Here is a 22,542-nt window from a genome sequence, read left to right as displayed (position 1 = left end):
CATTACTCTAGGAGGTGGGTCAAAAAAGATCTTGCTGTGATATATGTCAAAGAGTGTTCTTCCTATGTTTTCCTCTAAGTTTGATAGTTTCTGGCCTTACATTTAGGTCTTTAATCCATTCTCTTCCCCATGAACCCACAACTCGAGGTTTCACTTTCATGGGGGTGTCCAGTTGTCAGACCACCCCAGTGGTGGGGCTGCAGTGAGATCCTATCAGCAGCAGACAGGATTTCATACCCAACAATGAGTCATTGCCATCCGTCCTCCTGTGGCCACTGGTCCCTGGGCTGGGAGGGCCTGCTGCTCAGCTGGCAGATAAGGGGTGCAATATCCTGTCTGGCCCAGCCCTACCCTGCAGATAAGAGCCTTCCTCTCCATCAGCAGGAAGAAAACTGTTGCAGTGGGTAATGAAAGACGTTTACACAGTTCAGCCCCCAGGAGGGAACTAATAAAATGCCTAGCAAACAAAGCCCCATCTTTCACCTTCTGTTTCCCATTATCAACAAACAAAACTTGTCATTTCCTGTCTCTTTCTCAATATTGCTTTTATTGGAACCTCGAGGGAAATGAATCTGCTCCCCCAGAGCGGGTGGACAGGTGAGGTTCCCTTTGGTGACCACGCATCTCCCTGTCAGCCCCTCCTGGCTACCCACCCTCCCTTCCCTCGCTGGGATGGAGAAGAGGTATCCCACAGCCTTGGGGAGACTTCGAAGCTTCCCCCCCACGAGGTTCCTCCCAGCTGGGGCCTTGCCATGGCTGCTGACATCATTCTGCTTCAATTATAGATGCAGCCACATAGCCTCCAGGTGGACCCAAGTCCCGTTCATCAGCCAGAGGAGAAGCTAAGAGCCGGGGCTCTGATAATCGTTAAGAGCGCGCCACTTGTGACGGCTCAGTGAAAATGCAGACTGACCTCCTTGGCCAGTCTTGGTGGTTGAAATCTCTCATTTTTCTACTTGAAAATGGGATGACACTTAAACTTGAACCTAGAGCCAGCTGTTGGCATGTGTTACTACTGGCATCCAGGAAGGGACCCTGTTACGGTTATGCGTAAAATGAATGTGGATGGTGTCTTTAGAAATAAAGAAGAAAACATTTAGATAAACAGGAACAGTTGTTGATCTATTACATCAACGTTGGTAAAAGAACAAACCTGTTAAATGAAAAAAATGGGCCGATACTGATTACTGTAGATTAGCTATGAAATTTTCCCTTTCCCATTGCTGATCATGATATACATATATTCTGAGAACTTTGCTAGTTCATAAAGTTGAAGAAACTTATGCATAAAGTATTTCCCAGGCCAAATCGGTCCAGTTGTCTGACATAGCACCTGTGAATTAAAATTTTGATTATTCCGAATTGTCTAGTAGTTTGAAATGTGGATGCGTTTTATGTGAATTCAGACTATGCAAATTTGAAAGCATGCAATGTAAGCCATGCATAACGTCTCGTTTTATGTGGAAAAGTAGAGCTGTGAATCTCCCCAATTAAAAATGAATTGGGACTCACAGTTTCAAAGCAGGCAAGCCCCCCCCCCACCCCCGCCAAATATGAACTGTGTCTGTGTTGCTGCCAGGGTGGGTCTCCTCACCATGATAGAAACTTCCCATGACCTTTGTCAGGGTCGGGCTCCAATTATGCTATGAAATTCTGCCTATTTTAAATTATCCAGGGTCCTCGAAATGCATCCCTTGATCCAACTGCGATAGCCCTACAGCGAATTAGGATTCACACGTACATACTAAGAAGGTTCTAGATGCTCCCCTTCCAGTCCCTCACTTACAAACTCCCATAGAAAGATGTTGCCACCACATCAGTGGACAAAGGACGTTGTAGCCATCAAGCCATCACGTTACAGCCGCCCTGAAAGTGAGCCCTGAGGGGACTCAGGAGGAGAAAGCACGGGACACTGGCCCCAGGTCGCTGAGGTGCCCATCAAAGGGACGATCTCAGGGAGCCCAGACTCGTGCATCTTCCCATAGATGCATAGAAAAGCGCTCAATTCCTAAACTTGAGATGCCTGGCTTTCTTTCATTAACGGTAAACTTCTGATGTTCCCACTACCTGGCCTTTGTTGCAAAAACCCCTCTATATCCTGGCTCCCCCCTTGCCTCTTCAGAGCAGTCCCTCAGAGCTACCTGAGATGCTGTCTTCCGGGCTTGAAGTTCTCGGAAAGTCTGCCAAACAAAGCATAAGTCAAATTTTAGGTTGTGCATTTTTTTCAGTCGGCAACCTGGTACCCTTCACGTCCAGTGGACCTCAGCGTCGCTCCGGTTCTGGGGGTGTCTCTCTGCAGGGCACACCCTCCCCCGAGGCACATCCCAGCCTGGCTCAGCCAGTCCCTTCCCTCCGCCTCTGAGCGGGGAGCCAGCTTGAGGGCTACCTGGTGGTCGTTTTCATAGGGCCCCGGGACTGTTCTCTTGCCAGGTCTCCCCACTTAACCAGAGCTGCAGGAGGCCAGTAGCCATTTTCTCATCACGTGGTTCCCTGGGCCACCAACCTGGCTGGCTTTACAACCACGGAGCAGCGACAGTCTCAGTGTTTGCACTGGACGGTTTCTGCGTCCCCCTCGGGAGCTGCACTGAAGAGTTTGTGGCTGTGGTGGCACGCCTTCCGCACGAAGCAGAACTCCCATCCAGGCCACACGGTCAGGCGGCTGTGCCCGGAAGCCAACCCCAATTCTCTGGCTCCAGAGCTCTCTTCCTCCCCTTGTGCTTCAGCCCAGAATCAGATCTATATTAGCTTCATGTTTCACGAGACAGGATTTGACAATGAACGAAAAGAGGCTCAGGTAGGCGCGGTGGCTGCCCAGAACTTCCCAAGTGCCCTCGAGCCCCAAACCCCACGGTTCAGCTGCGTCCCTCTCCTCTGTCTGGTCACGCGGGTTTTCATCTGAGACTGCACACTCTTAATTACTATGTACGAGGTCTTGTTTTATAGCTACACATTAATAACTGAAGTGTTTTCTTCCTGTTGTTATTGTTCCTTGGCAGTATGCAGATTCATTTAACTTTAACCCCCACAAATGGCTTTTGGTGAATTTTGACTGCTCCGCCATGTGGTAAGTTGCCCTGTTCATTACATGTCAATTACCCTACAATTACTTTGCTCCTTAGAATAGTTTCTATGAAAGAAACCTGGCGGGTGAGGTGCCCTTGCTGGCGAAGCACGTGCATCACTTACTGCTTGCCTGCGTTTCTGAGCCACGGGTGGAATTCTTGCTAAATCTTACCCTGTTGTGTGCTGTTATCTAGAACGCATTGGCACAAGAAAAGAGGACAACAGAGAAAATCTCTGGTCTAATCTATCTAGCATTAGTAAAAAACGGTGCTTCGTAACCTTAGCACATATTTCTAAATCATTTGCTTCTGTGCTTTTATTCTGAAATGTTTAATAAATGCTTAAAAGCATTTGCTAAGGAAAAATAAAAGGAATTCTGTTTTCTAAGCAGTTCCCTGAAAATTCTTACCAGCAGTACCGGCATCACATTGGTTATCTCTAGAGCAAGAAAAAAGAATTCCAATCTTCCAAAATGATAGTGGTTGGTATTTCGCTACATTGATAATATTTAAAGCAATGATGATGCCTGGGAGTGGAATGGGATTACTAGAAACTAGTTCTTCTGAGCTTTTTAGAGTAAGAAGGTGGTGAATGAATCTCGAGATCAGGAGGCGTTGCATGAATTTTGTGCAAACTTGTTCACTGTGTAATTAAGTGAATGGTTTTCCACCTTAGAAAGGTGAGGAAAGCAGCTTTCACATAATCCGGCTAAAGTCCGTTCACCACATAATCAGTTTCCCTTGAACTCTATCTAAAGATAAACTACATGTTCAGTGCTTCACTTCTGTTTAAATCACATTCTCTTTTTGGTCAGTCTTTGACCCAAACTCTGATCCATGATTTTAAAACCCATTCATATTTGGGCTACAGTTTTTCTGAAATGTTAATAAGAGCTGATAAAAGCTACAGCTTTTATGAATGTTAGTATTCTCGTGGCTGTGTTTTGTCTACGTTACCTGGATTGGAACACTTTAAGGAGAGTTTATGCAGCGTGTCCAAACTCCGTTTTTTCAAACTTTACTTCGGGTTGAGATGTAATTCTATTTGGCTGGGGTATTGGGTCAGGAGGTGCAAACACTGTCCAAGGGAGGTGACGGGTGGATTGTGGGTCCAGAGCACCCAGCTGGCATGGGGCGGGCAGGGGTCCCCGACGCCTCTGTTCTGTGTGGAAGGGGCTGGCCGCAGAGCAGGTTAACTGGCAGCTAAGGGGTCCTCAGCTAAGGCATTTGGCAGAGGAAAGCCACAGAGCCAGGCTGGACAGACCAGCTGACGGCTGATGGGGGATGGAGCGAGGTGACCCCAGAGGGGCTTGTGGTAAGCTGTGACGTTCCATCCATTTCCTGGGTAAAATAATAGCAAAAATGGATGTGCAAGGAGCCCCCGTAAGTGCAGGCTGCCGTCATCACACGCGATTTAACCGAAGTCACTGCCCCCCGCAGGCAGCCTTGCAAGGAGGACACTGACATCACTGCCCCCTCTTGCAGACGGGGAGACTGCAGCTGTCAGGGCCCCCTGAGGTATGACCCAAAAGCGGAGATGTGATAAGGATGAATACAATAAATGTAGCATCCGTCTTTGCATCCAGAAAGCCAGGGAGCAAGTTAAGGATGAGAGAAATGGTGCTTTATCCGTGGCCTTTCCCAGAGCCTGGTGTGACGGCCGAGGCTGCTGGAAGATGCAGCCAGAGCTGGGGGGGGTGTGTTAACCTGTCTCAGTCGGATCCCTTCCGGCATCTTCTGTTCAGGACCAGCCCGTAGAGGGGGATTTGGCAAAGAGGAGGTGATGTATGGGAGGAGACGGGAAATGTAGGGATGAGGCCACGTCGTTTGGAGATGGAAAACGGACCTGAGCGTTATGAGCCTGTAGGAGAAACTTACACCTGAGCCACGAGACACAAGAGCAGCCTCCAGTATTTGAAATTTTGACAAAGAGAAGGGTGATTAGTTATCCCCTCGGAGTGGGGAATTGAGGGGTGGGAGCCTCCCACCTGCCTGTGGGTTTGAAAGGCTAAATAAATAGAGTAAAAATTTAAATCATAATAGAGGATGTGCCTTCTCTCTCCTGAGCTGTTGAGGTCCTGGCCAGAATGACTGTCAAGTGTTTTGAGGTGATTTCACACATCTGGGAGAATCAGCTCTCTCCCAAACCCAGGGGTTCGTCCCATGATATGGTAATGATGATACGAATGTTGATTGATGGAATTTGATCTTGAAGGATTCGTGTTTTAACATAAAAATTACCCATGTCTACCATTTTGGGCGCTGTGCTTATATTACCTTGCTAGGGCTGCTGTAACAGAGTACCACACACTGGGCGGCTTAAAAAACAGAAATCTAATTCTGGAGGCTAGAAGCCCGAGACCAAGGTGTCTGCAGGGCTGGTTCCTCCCGAGGCCTCTCTCCTCAGCGTGTAGACAGCCTTCTCCTCCCTGGGTTTTCATATGGTTGTCCCTCTGTGCATGTCTGTGTCCAAATTTCCTCTTCTTAGAAGGACACCGGTCATATGGGATCAGGGCCCAGACATAGGACCACATTTTAATTTAATTACCTCTTTGAAGACCCTGTCTCCAAATGCAGTCACTTTCTAAGGTACCAGGGGTTAGAACTTCAGTGTATAAATTTGGGGGGTGGTGACACACTTCAGCCCAGAATAGTGTTCATGGGAAATTACTAGTTAAAGCCAGAAGGCTAAAATTTAGGGAATTAACCCAGGTCAGCTTACTTTAAACCCTGTCATCTTAATTATGCCACCTACTACTTTCTGATTTTTTGATTCTTATCAAACGTAGGTTTTCCTTTGACCCCACTGCACCAAGCACCCCTTCCCTGCAAAGAAGTTCTCTCTCCTTGCCCACAGGGGCATGTTGAGCACTTCCCAGCCTGCGGGGTTCTCAGCACAAGGTCCTTCACACACCCGCCCAGACCCCCACCCCAGGGGTTGCCCTGGGTGATGCTAGTGAAGCAGCATCTGCAACTGGGGGCAGCCCCGTCCAAACCAAGACCTGCGAGGAGAAGGGAAGGTCAGGATTTAGTTGGAAAACATTTTGTTTTGAGCACTGTGGACTGAAACCAGAGCGCTATCGTTCCTGGACTCAAGGAGTCTCAGCCATGGGATAGAGTTTTCAGTAAATAAAATACAACCAAAGGAAACTGAGAACCTAAATGAAATCAAGTCTAGTCCAGTGCAAACCGAGATCCATGGGGGGAGGAGGTGCAGGGCAGGGAAGGACATAGGGGAGCGGTTCCGGGGAGAAGCCTGGGGAGCTGGGGGTAGAGGCGGGTGTGCGGGCGAGACCCCTTGGTCAGCCCCTTGGTTCATTGCCCAGAAGCCTGTCTGGTGAAGCGGCGTTTGACAGAGGGCGCGTGAGGAGGGTCCATTCCATGCGGGGGCGGGGGCGTGGGGCAGCGGCCAGTGCAAAGGCCCTGAGACACACGTGTGCACAGCAGCAAACTCAGAAGAGGTGACAGCTACCGAAGATGGTTTCCTGTGGTCCATGTAGGTTTAGCTTCCTTTTAAATAAGCTGCCCACATTGGAAAGTTGGTGTTTTTACATAAACATGCAATTTTCCAATGTCTCATCCATTCCTGAGTGCCTTTAAAGCATCATTTCTGCCTGTCTGGGATCCTGGGGCATCCTTCCCACCTGGCACAGCCCCGTGCACCTGTGAGCACCAGGCTCCTCGAGCACGCACACGTGAAAAATTATAGTCGCTCTCCAAATATTTCTGGTTTGAAGAAATGAGGTACCAAGTTAAATCACAGCACCAGATTCTATGAAGAAGTGAGCTGTAAACCTAAGCTCTTGGGCTGTGTGAAGAGAATTCCCCCTGCCCTTGCTGGAATGGGCAAAGCACCTAAACCCTCATCCAGGGGTGCCTGATTCTTTGGTTTACAGCAGTAATGATGCTTCGAGTACAAATTTTACATTCAAGATATTACCTGCTAGTAGATGGCCTTTTACCTCCTCATACACCACCTCACCTAATCCTATTGCAGCCTTACTGGTATAGGAATTATCATCCCTCATCCAGATGAGGCAACTGGAGTTCTAAGATGTGCAGGGTTTGCTAATGGCACATAGCCATCCATGCTACAGCCATGTGTCTGATGCAATAGGGGTGAAGGTTCAAAAACTGTAACTGAGTAAAAAGAGTCAGATACAGAATTATGTATCTCCCAGGATGCAAATGAAGACATGCACACAAGGCAATATCCATTTCACAAACACACAGGTAAACAAAAGGATGCACAGAGAACACGTTGGAATTGTGCCGGATGGATACAGAAGAAATTGGAGAATGAGAGCTGTTTTCAGTGTGAATGAGGCAAAATTGGGCCCTGATTCTATGTCCACTTTTATTCAATCTGACTCTGATTCCACTTTCTCTCTGAATACTGAAAATAATCCTGGATTTTAGCCCTGGAACATACAGCCTAAAGTCCAAAGGAGAGTGAATGGACCACAGCATTCCTCTCCTGGTTCAAGGCAGCTACCCCTTTGCCTACCTGAGCTGCGGGTCCACTGAACAAGCTGGGCCCAGGTTGGGGGCCCCTGCGTGTTTGCAGAGTATGTAAGCGAGCCTTGCAGCCTGGTGACAGGGAGCAGGGAGAGAAGGAGGGCTAAGAGTCTACTCAGAGGCTTTTTTGTCCTGTTGTGAAAATCCAGGGAATCGCATACATATATTTTGCTATTCTAAGAGGTTATTGCAGTAAAAAATGAGGTGTCCCAACACAGTCGAACACAGATAATAAGGATGATCATAAGAGCTGGATTTCAGAAAAGGCCAGGCATCCTTCCACTCTGCAGAGTTGAAAACAAGCAAGCAAACAGTCCTAAGTTGTGAATTTTTTTTTTTTTTTTTTTTTGCGGTACGCGGGCCTCTCACTGTCGCGGCCTCTCCCGTTGCGGAGCACAGGCTCCGGACGCGCAGGCTCAGCGGCCATGGCTCACGGGCCCAGCCGCTCCGCGGCATGTGGGATCTTCGCGGACCGGGGCACGAACCCGTGTCCCCTGCATCGGCAGGCAGACTCTCAACCACTGCGCCACCAGGGAAGCCCTAAGTTGTGAATTTTTTATAGATGTGTGTAAAGGTTTTGCTAATACAACAAACAAGGTGTAAATGGATTTTTTTTTTTTTTGCTCTCACTGGCTTTTTTGTATTCCTCAAAATCAGAAGGGTCTCTCTTTTGTTTAATGAAGTTTTATCAATGGTTAGTCCATAATTTAAACTCAATTCGTTGGTTATATTCTATACATATTAAAACGGACAAGATAATAGAAGTTTTAAAAACTTGACCTCATTACAAGCCCAGTAAATACGTTTTATAATGATTTCATTATTCTCTTCATAAGTTCTTTATTGTTCATTTGGGTATTTTGAATCTTTTATATGTAAATATGAACCATTCCGCTCTGACCTCGATGTCCCTTAGTATCAGATTTTCTCCAAAGAAAGCCTCAAATTCCACCAAGGGCGTGTTTTACTCTGCCTTTAGAAAAGAGGGTTAATTTTTTTCCAAATAAAATTCAATTTTTTTAGTTTTATAGCTTTTGTACACCCCTGTTATATTGGATTTTTTGAAAAATTCAGTTACTTGGGAAGATTTTAAATCACTCTGGTTATGGTAAGACGTAATTCTAGAACCTGTGCATGGCAGCAGAGTTTTCTCTGAATCTCCTTTGTTTCTTTGCACTTTGGTCCTGGTGCTTTTGGCATCTTGAATTCTTTATACTGTTTCTGGCACCAAGAGGTAACAGGAGCCCTTCACACACAGTGTTGTAGATTTCTTAAAAAGACAACTTAAGAAGCCATGCTTTCTGCACAGGACAGGCGTCCCATGCCCCCTCCTCCGTCAGGACCATCCCTCAGGAATGTGTCCGGTGACAGGGAGAGGCTTTCCTCACCATGAGGCCCATCAGGGGTGAGATGACGTTGATGACTAGAGGGGGTGTTTCTGTGCATGTGTGTGTGTGTGCAAGCGTGTGTGTCTGTGTGTGTGCGTGCACATCCATTTGCTTGTTTAAATAAAGTCTTCTTCTTTGTAGTATCATTAAACTTCACAAGGAAAAGCAAAGCTGGTACCTAAATTTTGAAGAGCAAACCACCACAGACCCACTGGAGCCATGGATCAATGAACAAAGGGAAACTGGAAATCCTAGGACCTGAATGAATGTGAAGATGTAACAGAATTCATGGGCATGCAGTAAAGCAGGACTTGGAGAACAGACTTAAACAGAAAACGTGAAAGCCAGAAAATAATTAGCTAAGGGCCCAAAGGAAGCCAGAAAACAGCGACAGAATAAACCCTCAAAACTAGAAGGAGGGAAATAATGAAGATGAAGAGACAGACATGAAATAGGGAATAAGGAAACAGGAACACAGATCAAGAGAGCCACATGCTGGTCCTTGACTTGCCTGATAAAATAGATGATCTCCAGAAAGAAGGACCAGAAACAGAGGATAAGGCACAGTAAACTGTACTGGAAATATAAGAAAGACAAAACCACAGACACAGCAGGCATTTGAAAAACTAGTCAGAGAGCACTATGAATTACATCATTCCAGAATTGCCTACAAATGTACATATTCAATAACTACAAAAAATATGTCATCAAAACTGACTCAAGAATAAATAGAAAACCTGAAATGTCTCATAGCTGTAAAGACTATGTCCAATAGTTACATTTCACACAACAGAAACATCCAAATTCTTCTAACAGCAAGTTCTACCAACTGTCAAGGCATCTATAGGTCTAATTATAAATGTAATTCAGAGACCAGCAAGGGGGACATATATCATGAGCTCAGTGTCACTTTGATCCCAAAACCAGATGAGAAGCTGAGAAAGAAAAGCTACAGGACAAGCTCACAAAATTACATGTGGAAATTCCAAGTAAATTTTAGCAAAGAAAATTCAGTAATGTTTAAGGGGAAAATAAAGATGGTATATCGTGACTAAAATGTGTTCATTCCAGGCATCCCTGGGTGGTTTGAAAATATTAAAAGATTTTAAAATGTTATGACCATGTTTAATAGTAAAGGAGAAAAAGAAGTTATCATCTCATTAGATACAGAAAAAGCATTAGATAAAATTCTAACCCAAGCAAAACAAAAGCTCTAGTAAAAGAGGAAAAGAAGAGAACTTTCCAAATCTGATAAAAAAGAATATCGTCCAAAAAATACAGCAAACCTATTCTTAGTGGTGAAATATTAGAAAAACTGCCTTTAACATCGGGAAAAATATTTACAATTCCCTTAATACACGCCCTATTCAGTGCTGTGCTTTCCTAACCTGTGCAGTAAGACATGACAGAGAAGTAAAAGTAAGGATTACAGTGGAAGCCACAAAACTCATGATTCTCAGATGGTGTGAGAGTCTTCAATGAAAACAGAATCTTCCGGGAAAGTATTAATAAGAGAACACAGCAAGATTTCTAGATACACAGCACTTTTAAGGTTGCATTTATTTGCATGTACGATAAGTAGCACGTGTAACAATTTTTAAAAGAAATATTCTTTTATAATAGCAAGAAAAGTTGTAAGGTTACTGTGAATAAATATATCAAAACCTGTGTAGATTTGTATGAAGAAAAGTGTACGATTTTTTGGAAGCCATTCCAGAAGTCCTAACTAAATGAAGATGGAGACTCACTGTCAGGTCTCAGCTCAGTTCTAGTCGGACCAGGAATAAAGACCGAAGACTTATTTTTATTATACCCCGTACCCCCAACCTCAGGGGCCCAGAGCTCTGGAGGTTAATGCTGTGCTACAGCCGAGCCAGGGGACGGGGAGTGAGGTGAGGGGCATGCGTGCCGGGTGGGGTATTGGGGTGTCAGGGAGGGGACTGGGGAGCAGGGGCGCCTGAACCTGGAGGGAGAAGGAACAGGTGGCGTGCAGGCCCCCCTGAGATGCCTTCTTGTTAAGCCCCTTGGTTTGTTCTCTAAAACAGGGTGAAAAAGAGAACTGACCTGACCGGAGCCTTTAAACTGGACCCCGTGTACCTAAAGCACAGCCACCAGGACTCAGGTAAGCCGCTGGCCTTGCTTTCTCCAGTCGTTCCCATCAGAGCTGCACCCATGGTACCCAGGAGCCAGGGAGGAGAGTCATATGTCTACAGACTGGTCCTGGGGGCGGGCCGCAGAGCCAGGACGAGGGGCTCCCTGAGGCGGGGTGCTGATGGTGACGCGGCCCTGCCCCTTCACGTGTGGGGCAGGGTTGGGGGAGGCACCCATAGGGCCTCAACACGGGCGTGGGCCCCTCCTGCACTGAGCCTTTGAAATGATGACTGCCCTAAAGAGAGTTTGCATCGCTTAGACCAGTAGCACCCAGGGAAGAAACAGCTGGGCCAGGGGCCTGGGGAGGGAAGAGAAAATTGGGTAAGGCTGAGGCAGGAACCACACACAAATGCGGATCTCTAAAAATTAAGTCTCCTAGGGAAAAAAAAAATCTTACGGACAACTTGAGATCCTGATCAGTAAAATGCATGAGGCGACCTGCACAGACTCCCCCGTCCCTCTGTGCCCGCTCGCTGTAATCCACGCGCTGGGGACAGTGATGTACATGCCTGTCTGTCCCTATAGGACTCAGCCTCCGGGTGGGAGAGGGTTCTCTCATTCTCCGAAGCCCTCATGGCCAGCAGCAGGTGCCATGCCGGCCACCACGGGGTCCGGGGCCCCTGGGGACGGAAGGACAGGCCAAGTCTTTGGGAACTTCTGCCACCGTCTCGTTGAGTTTCCTTAGACAACAGTGGATGTTAGTGATGGGAGGGACGCCGGAGATCACGTGACCCCCACCCTCCACGTACTGAGCAGGAATTGGGCTGGATGGAAGATGAGGCGGTTTTGATGACTGCGGCAGAAACGCTGAACAGTAGTGACACAAGTCAAGGCACAGCCCCTTCCCTCCCATGTGGACCCCAGCCCGCACGGTCTCCACGGAAAGATCAGACCTGGGTTTTGCCCTCTTAAACTTGCCCACCGTCCCATGGGGCGCATCGGATACAAACACCCACACCCTGCTCAGTTGTGCTCAGAACCTAAAACTGCTCTAAAAAATAAAGTCTAGTTTTGAAAAATGGCGTTGGCATAAAGCCATGAGAAATTAGGAACCAGCTGCCAAAGCTCTTCTATTTAAAATGCATTTCATGTTTGAATAATGGAAACCACAGTCATCATGACAGTTAGCAAAATGCTGCTCTTAAACAATGAAGGAATTCTCGGGACTTCCCCGGCAGTCCAGGGGTTAGGACCCAGTGCTTTCACTACCAGGGCCTGGATTCAATCCCCGACCACCGGGGAACGAGGATCCCGCAAGCCATGTGGCATGGCCAAAAAAAAAAAAAAAAAAAAAAGAAGGAATTCTTAGAATGAGTTTAAGCCATCTCAGCAAAGTTCATTGCTCCAGGAATTTTTAAAAAGTGTAATTTTATTCCACTTTTATAGAAAGGCAGTTTCTGATTGAAATATTGGCTATGGCTGTTAAAGATGAACAATCTTAATTATTTCTACTTTTTCCCTAAAAAAATCTATGAATCAACAAAAGCAATGACCCATTTTGTGCTTACCAAGTAAACCACCCAATATCAACTTTAAACTTCTGTGGCCACTGGATATAAGGGTATATTTTATCTGGATGAATCTCACTTTCCTGCTAAGCCTGCTGTAATTTGAAATGAAATATGTTTAGAGTGTTCTTTTAAAAGATCATTTCTATTCAATAAAGAAATCTCTTCATTATTTAACTATTAAAAAACCCACTCAGGACTGCCCACGGGGACTGCCCCTCACCCAACACCCCCGCAGCTCCCCAGGCTGCAGCCCAGTCCCTCCTGTGGGTCACTGGGACGCCCCCCTCTCATCACTGGGATCCAGGACCAAAGTCTCCCACTCAGGGGTCCTCCCAGGCCTCTCGATGTGAGCAGGTGCCCTCCGCCTGCTGTCTGCCCCTAACCCACATCTCCCCACGACTCCTTCACTGCACGTGAAGACATCAAGCTCACTGGTCATGTGTCTCCTGCTAGAACCTGAGACCCCTGGAGTTGGGGGGACTCTCCCTCCTGTTCCCCTGACGGGTCAGCTCTGTGGCAGCAACATTTGGGCAGCAACAGTGGGAGTGATTACGGCTCCCGTACACCCCTATGTGTGCTTTGCACTTTTACATATGTTGTCTCATTGGACTTGTACCAAAGAGTGACCCAAAAAAGTGGGATTTTTTTTTCTATGACAGAAATTTCTGTCACAATGCAGATGATAGGAAAAGAGCAGCCACACTGGTATGTAGACTTTTCAGATGAATTCTTTCATTATAAAAACTGTACATTTGGAAGATAGGAAAGAGGTGAGCCAGAACCCTAACCCTTAACCCTAAATCCTAAACCCTAACCCTAACGCTGTGCCCAGTGGACCCAATGCAGTCTATCAGAGTGGGTGGCAGATTGCGGTAGGTGGACGGCTCCTGCCAGCTGACCTCGGTGAGGGCCCGCCAGGCCATGCCACAGCTGATCTGACCTGGGCAGCCGTCACCAGCCACAGCGAACCTCCTCTGGACGACACTGGAGGATCAGGTGTCCAAAACGCATCTTTCTAATCCCCACCTGATTCTGCGCCCAAGAAACTTAGAAACTTCTGTCCATGAAATTCTTTGTCCAGAGTTCTTTCCTCCATACCGTCCTTGGCTTTACAGCTTTGGGCACAGGGGGAGACTAAAATGCAAACCAGTTCATAACCCCTGTGAAGCCATTTGAATCCCAGATAATGAAGCTGACTCGAAAATACCCACTGGGTATTTGCTCAGTGCCAGGACCCAGACTACGATCTGAGAATACAGAGATGAACACCCATCAAAAGTTTGATTCTTTACATTCTAATTGCTCTTTCTACCACAAATTCACCTTCCCACGCATGAATGAGTGCATGATGAAGGCTGTATATGATCTGAATGCCAATTTACCACCGGGCACAAGGAGAAAGCTCAAATTTTCATGCTTATCTAAGTGTGGAAAGTGGAATGAATGGGAATCCATTCATAATTTGGCGCTTCCATCTATGCTTTGCTCTCTGGAATCCCCCCGACCCTGCCCTTGAATCTGTTACCTTGGGAAGTGGCTCAAAGAATACCCAGCCCTGCCCACGGTTTTATGTCTGGTTCAGGAGATGATGGAAAAGACTTGGACATGTAATCAACTAATGTGTCTAATGGTTCCTTTTTGTTTCCCTTTTCTTTCTCTTTTCCAGGACTTATCACTGACTACAGGGTAAGTGGAGATTTGTCCCCCTGAGTCCGGGTCCGTGGTAATCCAAAATGTGAACGCAGTGCGGGACACTGTCATGCGCGGTAGCTCCTGCAGCCTTCCGGTCCTCTCAGGATCAGGGCCCCACAAGAGGACACCCTCTAACTGGGTCTTAACTAGCGACTGGGCCTGGCAGTGGGCAGCTCTGCTGAGCCCACGGATGGCAGGTCTCAGGTTAGGAGGAAACGATGCCGCCCCTGCTCCTTGGAAGATTCCTCTTTAAGGCGGGGCGGTCCGTCCATTGTGTGCTCAGGCTGTGTGCCAGGAGCTGGCAGCCCCAGGACAGTGGGAGAGCAAAGGGTCAGAGGGCATAAGAAGCGCTCAGACGACAGCCTCTTAACTGGCTGCTCTGGTGACAAGCCTCCTTCCCCAGGCAGGAGCCGTGCACTGCTCTGGCAGCTGCGGTGAGCCGGGAGATGGGCTGGGAATCAAATGGCAGACAAGCCTGGGCCCCCTCCTCTCCGAACTCACGTCTGGTCGGGGGTGAGGGGAAAAGGCTGGGTGCACAGGGCACCTCTGCCCCCGGGGAATCTACCCCACTCCAGAGAGGTAGTGACAGCATTTTAGGGTGACGGTGGAATGAACACTCAAACTGTGTGCCTTTTTACTCCGGTAGACAAAGATGGAGGAAAGTCACCCCCGGCACCTCCTTTATAAGTTCCAGTAGGACGTGCCTATGTGTAAAATCGCACCGAAGTGCCACTATTTTATCTTCCCAAATGTCCCCTCACTTCTCTCCCCTCTGTGTCCTCTGTTGCTTGCTTTGGTACATTTACAACCATTGGAGATTGTCACAGCCGGGCAGCTGACAAATTCAGGAAAACCTAGGGAAAGCTCATGAGACATCCCGCATGTTGACAGATGTGTTTTAGGCGTCGCGGGGAGCGCGCTGCAGAGGCTGTGGGCTTTTGCTGGCCCCGTCCTCTTTCCTGTAGGCAGAAAAACCAGTGAACAGCCCCCCTCCCAGCCCCACTGGGTCGTACGCCCCGTGGGGCAGGCCCGTACCTCCCCGCATCTGCTCACGATGGCTCCCGAGCCTAGCACCGGCCTGGTCCCCGTGTGCCCTGCACGAGCATCTCGGAGCTTTGTAAAGACGGCCTCCGGCTGCCGGACCGCTTACTCCACTGCTGTCAGCTTTGCCATCCAGGATGGGGCATGGCGGCCAGAGGGCTTGGCCTCCAGGGCCCTCCAGACAAACAGACGAGGCCATGAGTCAAAAAGGAAAGCAGCCCTTAGCGTAGCCCTCACGGATGTGCCGTGTTGTGTCTTATTCCAGCACTGGCAGCTGCCGCTGGGTCGGAGGTTCCGCTCTTTGAAGATGTGGTTTGTTTTTAGGATGTACGGAGTCAAGGGACTGCAGGCCTATATCCGCAAGGTGAGTTTGTTTTCATTATTTACCCGGGTGACATTAGGCAAGTCTTAGACTTTAGAAAGGAAGTAAGATGTCTTCATAAACCTCTATAAGGGAAAGTTTGGGTTGTTGAGAGTGGGGCATTTATAAGATGCTCAATGCACGATTCTGGGTGTTTTAGACACTTTCACGGGGACTGAAGGCTATCACTCCAGGAGGCTGTCGAAGTGACAAACACTTAGCTGCCAGTGGAGCCACCACTGGCCCACAGTGAGGTGCAGTCCACAATGGCGGTGATGAGGATGCAGTAGGTTTTCCTCCAGAAACTTCCAGAACGGGAGAGACTGGGCTGCGTGGGCTGCACGTCCTCCTACACCCCCCGGCCAGAAGCACGTGCACAGCCTTGGTCTCTCGGAGTGGGTTTCAGTAACCTCTACTTAACAAGCAAACAGGTGGCTGTGATGGATGTACGCTAAAATGTGAGAACCATGGATCGACTTAAGCCCCACGACCCTGCTTTGTTTTTTTTAATTTTTTTTTTTTTTTTTTTGGCGTTACGCGGGCCTCTCACTGCTGTGGCCTCTCCCGTTGTGGAGCACAGGCTCCGGACGCGCAGGCTCAGTGGCCATGGCTCACGGGCCCAGCCGCTCCGCGGCATGTGGGATCTTCCCAGACCGGGGCACGAACCCGTGTCCCCTGCATCAGCAGGCGGACTCTCAACCACTGCGCCACCAGGGAAGCCCTGTTTTTTAAAATTTTATTGAAGTAAAGTTTGTTTACAATGTTGTGTTAGTTTCAGGTGCACAGCAAAGTGATTCAGTTATACATATATATCTATTTTTTTCAGATTCTCTTCCATTATAGGTTATTACAAGATATTGAGTAGAGTTCCCTGTGCTATACAGTAGGATCTTCTTGTTTATTTTATATAGAGTAGTGTGTATACCCTTCTTTTTTTTTTTTTTTTTTTAAACAATCGAGGACACTGAGTCCAGAGGAGGCCTGCTCCCTTAACTGGCTGCGGAAGGCCTGCCGATTTCCAGCTGGTTGCTCCCATCTGGCCATCCTTCCTCACCTGTGGGCCCACCTTGATGGACAGAGGTCCTCAGACATCAAGGGGACGGGGCACCCTGCAGTGTCTCATTCTGGTGGCAGTGCAGCTTCGGGTGGGGGGGGCGGCTCCAGGCCCCTCCCCTGCGCCAGGGCACGTGGCAGCGATCAGAGGCCCTGGGCCCCTGCGGTGCCGCACACGCGAGCATCCGTCTGTCTTACGAGGCTGCTCTGGGGGCCACGAAGCGCCTGGAGGCCCTCCGTGGGGAAGAGAACTAGGAGGGACGTGTGCGTGAGTCCATGAGTTCTCGCCCACTGCAGGGCCCGTGCTCAAAAGTGATGAGGATGGGGGCTTCCCTGGTGGCGCAGTGGTTGAGAGTCCGCCTGCCGATGCAGGGGACATGGGTTCATGCCCCGGTCCGGGAAGATCCCACATGCCGCGGAGCGGCTGGGCCCGTGAGCCATGGCCGCTGAGGCTGCGCGTCCAGAGCCCGTGCTCCGCAATGGGAGAGGCCACAGCAGTGAGAGGCCTGTGTACCGCAAAAAAAAAAAAAAAAAAAAGTGATGAGGATGCAGCTGCTCTGGGGAAAGGAGGCAAAACACAGGTGGTTTATGTCGCCACAGTGATTCCAGCTGGAAGCTCAGGGGAAGCTGGGTGTGATCAAATCGCCGCTTCCTGAAAAGCCCTGCAAGCCTCCCTGAGAGGGACCGGCCCTGCCTTCCCAGGAGGGGACTGAGTGGCCGGAGCCGGATACACCCCGGCAGGTGGGCAGCTCCTCAGGACCCAGCTCGAGGGCACCCCTGCCAGCACAGTCTCTGGAGCCCTCTAGTTTGTCCCGGGCCCGGGGACCACTCATTCCAATGGTGTATCTGTCCCAACACTTGGAGCAGCACGATCTCTGCTCAGGTGCTCCCGGGGCCCCTGCCAGTGACCCCGCGCTGGATACCGGGGTTTAGGACGTGCTCCATGTGTGCCGAGACCCGTGCCAGCTGGCTCTCAGATCACATACTGTGTGAATCAGCTTTTGGTTTCTGTAAACATTGAGCCGTTTAGTAAGGGGGTGGGTCCAGGGGGAGCAGGCAGCCCTGGACAGATGAGGTTCTCAGCTCCAGTGGCAGATGTTGTGGTAGAACAAACAGCGGCAGACCTGGAGCTCTGGTATCCGAATCAGCTTCGGTCTCCTGGTCTGCAGAATGGGCGTGGTTGCGGTGTCATTCCCTGTGTCGCGGGTCAGCACGACAGCAGGATGGTGAAGTGCCCAGCTCCCCGGCCAACGTCGGCCACTGTTTCTCTTCTGGAATGTTTAAATCCCTCTTGACAGCATTTATCCTAAAATTATAAAAGATTATTTGGTAGGATGAAAACGGTCCCCTGAGCAGAAGATGACGAGGGGTGTTTTTCTGAAGACTTCCGCCCTTTTCTCCTTGTAACCAGTTTCTCAAGCTGCACGGGGAAAGCTGGGGAGTGGGTGACGTCAGTGCTGAAGAAAATGGCTAAAGCTTATCAAGGAATGATACTAGACGTGTGGTCTAATATGGTTTTCTAGGTGGCTAAGCTCTGAACCAAGTGGTGATGAGAAACTCAGACAGATGTCCCTTCCCTTTGCAGCACGTCCAGCTGTCCCACGAATTCGAGGCCTTGGTGAGCCAGGACCCCCGCTTTGAAATCTGTGCAGAAGTCACTCTGGGGCTGGTCTGTTTCCGGCTAAAGGTACGTCTAAGTCGACTTAGTCATCTGAATTTTCTTTGAGCATGACAGAGAGGAAACTCTCATTCATTATGTCCATGCTCCAAAACTCGCCCGAGCTCCCCAGAGACCGTGGATTCCCCCCGAATTTTCCAGCCTGCTGTTCCCACCTCCTTGCCTTGACTTCCCGGGACACCTACTCTTCTCACTGGTGCTCAGACTTCTTGCCTGTGTAGACCCGGCCCGAGGATGCTTGCCATCTTCTCTATCCATCCATCCCTGCCACTGGAACCCTCCAAGGACTGACCCACCCACGGGCTCACTGGTCCGAGCAAGGTCCCTAGACAAGCATGGGCATCACCTGGGTGTCTGTGAGAAGCCAGCCTCGGGCCCACCGGGGACCCGCTGACCCCTCCATGGCCCTCAGGCTGCTGGTGCGCACACAGGGGCTGGAGGAGTGCTGGTCCCTGGGGCTTTGTAATTCTGCTGCCTGAGGGCCTCAGCCACCTTTGCTGGGAATCATGACGACATTGCTCCAAAGACCCCCAGAGGAGCTGCACGCATAGGACCCTTAGTAACCTGCCCTGTGTGAAGGAAGCCGGGTTGGGGCCTAACGCCCTGCCTGCTCTCTGGCTAGCTTTCTGTTTGCAGAGCTGATGCCACCCACAGGCCTTCTTGTCCAAGCCCACAAAGGGCAGCAGGAGAAGGAACCACAGGCTCAGTCACCTGGCAAGTGCTGCCCAGCCAAACGTGGCCCTTTGCTCCTCCTTCCTTTCCCCGCAGAGATCCTTGGGGCTTTGAAGGCTGGCAGGAACCAGCCATGGAAAAGCCTGGAAGCAGGAGAGAGAGAGCAGAGTCCTGACACAAGAGCTGGCAGGGAGACGTGAGGTCCCTGCAGCGCGTCACTCAGAGACGCCTGAGCACAGCTGTGCAGAGGCTGGTGCAAGGTCCCTGGGGTGACCGGATGGGGCAGTTCAGTCTGCGCTGGCGTTGGTGGCACGTGTGCTTTGACTTGCTTGTCATCAATCAGTTGTTTTTGCTTCTACTGCCAGGGTTCCTGTAGGATTTAAATTCTTTAATGTTTAGCCATTTTATTGAGATATAATCCACGTGACATACACTGTGTCCATACAAAGTATACATTTCAATGATTTTTAGGCTATCCACGGGGTTGCCCAGGCTTCACAACAATCTAACTTCAGAATATCTTCATTTTCCCCCAAAGAGAGCCCACACCCACCAGCAGTCACCCCAGCCCCCATCCTTCGGGCCACGGATCCGTTTCCTGTCCCTGTGCGTCTGTCTGCTCTGGACAGTCATATCCATGGGGTCATCAATATGCTGCCTTTTGTGACTGGCTTCTTTCACTGAGTGTAATGTTGTCAAAGTCAAGACTTTTATTTTCTCCTGCTCATTTACGAGGGCACCAAAGCCACCTGTGTGTGCCCTGCCCACTCTTCTCCTGGGCAGCATGGTGTGCCCTCCCGCCCAGGAAGCCCAGGGGCTTTTCAGAAAGAAAAATATGTTTTTTGTGAAACTTGTTACTTCCATTCCACGAATCCAGTTTCTTCTCAGGGCGGAAGTTATCCAGGCGTCGTGGCTCACTTTCCTGCTCCCCACATCGGCTATCTTGTTATTCTGTTCTTTGCCCCGTGGCTGCCCATTCTGGATGTCAAGTCCTCTCCATCATCCATGGCTCAGCGTGTGCATGGTCTTTATTTGACCTGAAGTGGATAAGCTGTTGCCATGGCACCAAGTTCCATCCCCCGCCTCATCTCAGCCAGCCTCCCCGATCCCACTCTGCACCTGCTCAGTCCGTCTTTGCTGTTACTTCTATTGTTACATCTCAGATGGATTTCTCTGTTTGGCTTTTTGCCTCCATCTCGTGGAAAATATATCTTGTCCGATCCATTCGAAAATGGCAAGCAAATTTTTCCCAAGTGACTTGCTTTTACTTCCTACATACGTCATTTTCAGGTTTTTGCTCTTCTGTGAAGTCTTCCTGGTGAGATTCCATCCTTTCGTACCACCGTTTCTTCTTTCTCATCCTCATCCTTGAGCAGGTCCAGCTCTGTCTGGACCTGGTGCATGTCAGCAGTTTCTGAGTGGCCTTTGGCCCATGCGCTGTCCACAGGGCATCAGCTGGAGCCCCGTGCAGGCCATCAGCCAGCGGCCACAAGGCCGGTGTCTGGCATCCGGCCGACCAGGACACTTCCTGCCCTTGAGATGGAGCAAGACGAGGAACAGTGTAATCCACTGAGGATCACATGACCCAGGACTCTGGGCCCCACTTCCAGGCCCTTCTGCAACAACTATAAGGCGCATGGGGGTGGAGTCACTGCCTGGAAACAGAATGAAGACCGAGAGGGCTGGGGGCAACTATGACGGTTAACGGGACTGACCAGGCAGGAGAGGGACGGCTCCCAGGTCTGTGTGATACGTGCCTCCCATCTGGTCCAGTTAGTGTGAGGCGTGGGCCCCCAGTCTCCCTGCCCAAGGTTGCTGGGTTGCTCCTTTCCAGAGAGAGGTCCACCAGTGGTCCCTTGGTCCACAGTTCATGGACAGTTTTCCCAGATCCTAGCAAGAAGTTGACTATTACGCTTCATTTTCTATACAGCTAAGTCCCCTACATAGGAACAAGCTCTGTTCAGAGAGCACATTCGAAAGTCCAGTTTGACCGTAAGTCCAACGAAGTTAGCCTAAGTACCCAACTAACACAGTTGGCTGTATACCACTGCTCTTAGGCTTGCTTGCAGACATCCTGGGCTTGAAATAAAGATACTGTACTACTGTACACTGTACAGTACTGTACAGTAAAGTACACAGAAGCACAACCACTTGTAGAGGATGCACGCACTTGACGATGTACGCGAGACACATGATCTAACTTACGTGATTGGACATGCACGTTTGCATCTTTGAAAGTTCGTACGTAGGGGACTTACTGTATTGTTGAGAATTCTTCTGAATGTTTCTCTTCACTGGTGCCGTTAAACAGTTCTACTCTTTAATCTCATCAATTTGTAGATAGCATGTCTCGGAATCTTCATTTTTTCTTTAAAAACCTGGATCACGGAAGGCTCATCTTTTGACAGCACGCTAGAACATGAAGAAGTTGTCTTGTGGGAGGGCTGCTGTCTTTCAGGGCCACATAATGATTGCTTAGTTGAATTTTCTACCATTGCAGGTGAAAGGCCAGTGGTGAGGTGACTCCCTCACTGTTCTGGGGCTGTGTCACCCAACGCTGGCCTCACTTGGTGGTGAGTGTTTGGGTCCCCACAGATCTGAGCACTGCCCCTCTCTCTCAACCCCTGCAGGGCTCCAACAAACTGAACGAAGCTCTTCTGGAAAGAATAAACAGTGCCAAGAAAATCCACTTGGTTCCCTGTCACCTGAGAGACCAGTTCGTGCTGCGTTTTGCTATCTGCTCACGCACGGTGGAGTCGGCCCATGTGCAGCTGGCCTGGGAGCACATCCGAGGGCTGGCGACCGACCTGCTGGGAGCACAGAAGGAGGAAAAGGCGGGTAAGCCGTGCTGCGGGGGCCAGATTTCCTCCACCATATAAAGAGGGGGCTAAACCCAGGCCCTATCGGGACTTCCCTGGTGGCCCAGTGGTTAGGACTCCACACTTGCAATTCAGTGGGCATGGGTTCGATCCCTGGTTGGGGAACTAAGATCCCACGTGCCGTGCAGTGCGGCCAAAAACTAAATAAAATAAAATAAAATAAAATACTCTCCATTAAAAAAGAAAAAACAACCACCAGGCCCTGTCTGGTCCGGAGAAGTGGAGGGAACATAGCCTGTAGTGAATCTTTAGTAACTTTGATAGATTTCTGCTTTGTATGCTTTTATTCGAGACCATCAATCACATATGCCTATGATTTCCCCTCAGCTTTCTTCAGTTTGCATTGAGGCAGCTTACGATCGCAACAAGCTTATACATTAAACTGGCAAATGGTAGATAACTGAAAATGAATGAAAACATCCAAAGAGGAATTTGACATGACTGCTGGTTTGCTGTCAGGAAGGACCAAATTCATGATGGTTCAGAGAAAGGAAATGTCTAGAATACTGGGCATCCGTTACAGGAACCCTGAAGAC

The 22,542-nt window shown here is 49.3% G+C and overlaps 1 protein-coding gene across 2 annotated transcripts in view; it reads left to right on the top strand.

Moving 5' to 3' along the window:
- DDC (dopa decarboxylase) overlaps positions 1-22,542 on the top strand; it is an 83,351-nt gene that overhangs the window by 58,548 nt on the left and 2,261 nt on the right. For both annotated transcript variants that reach the window (XM_081244598.1, XM_081244599.1), the window contains 6 exons: positions 2,997-3,064; positions 11,014-11,090; positions 14,297-14,316; positions 15,629-15,727; positions 18,363-18,464; positions 21,758-21,965. In XM_081244598.1, the coding sequence (XP_081100724.1) occupies positions 2,997-3,064; positions 11,014-11,090; positions 14,297-14,316; positions 15,629-15,727; positions 18,363-18,464; positions 21,758-21,965 (574 nt within the window). The remainder of the gene's footprint in view (positions 1-2,996; positions 3,065-11,013; positions 11,091-14,296; positions 14,317-15,628; positions 15,728-18,362; positions 18,465-21,757; positions 21,966-22,542) is intronic.

This window comes from Mesoplodon bidens, assembly GCF_964165515.1.
Source record: "Mesoplodon bidens genome assembly, chromosome: 9".
NCBI classification, from domain to species: Eukaryota; Metazoa; Chordata; class Mammalia; order Artiodactyla; family Ziphiidae; genus Mesoplodon; species Mesoplodon bidens.
This window is presented reverse-complemented; position numbering and strand designations above follow the sequence as displayed.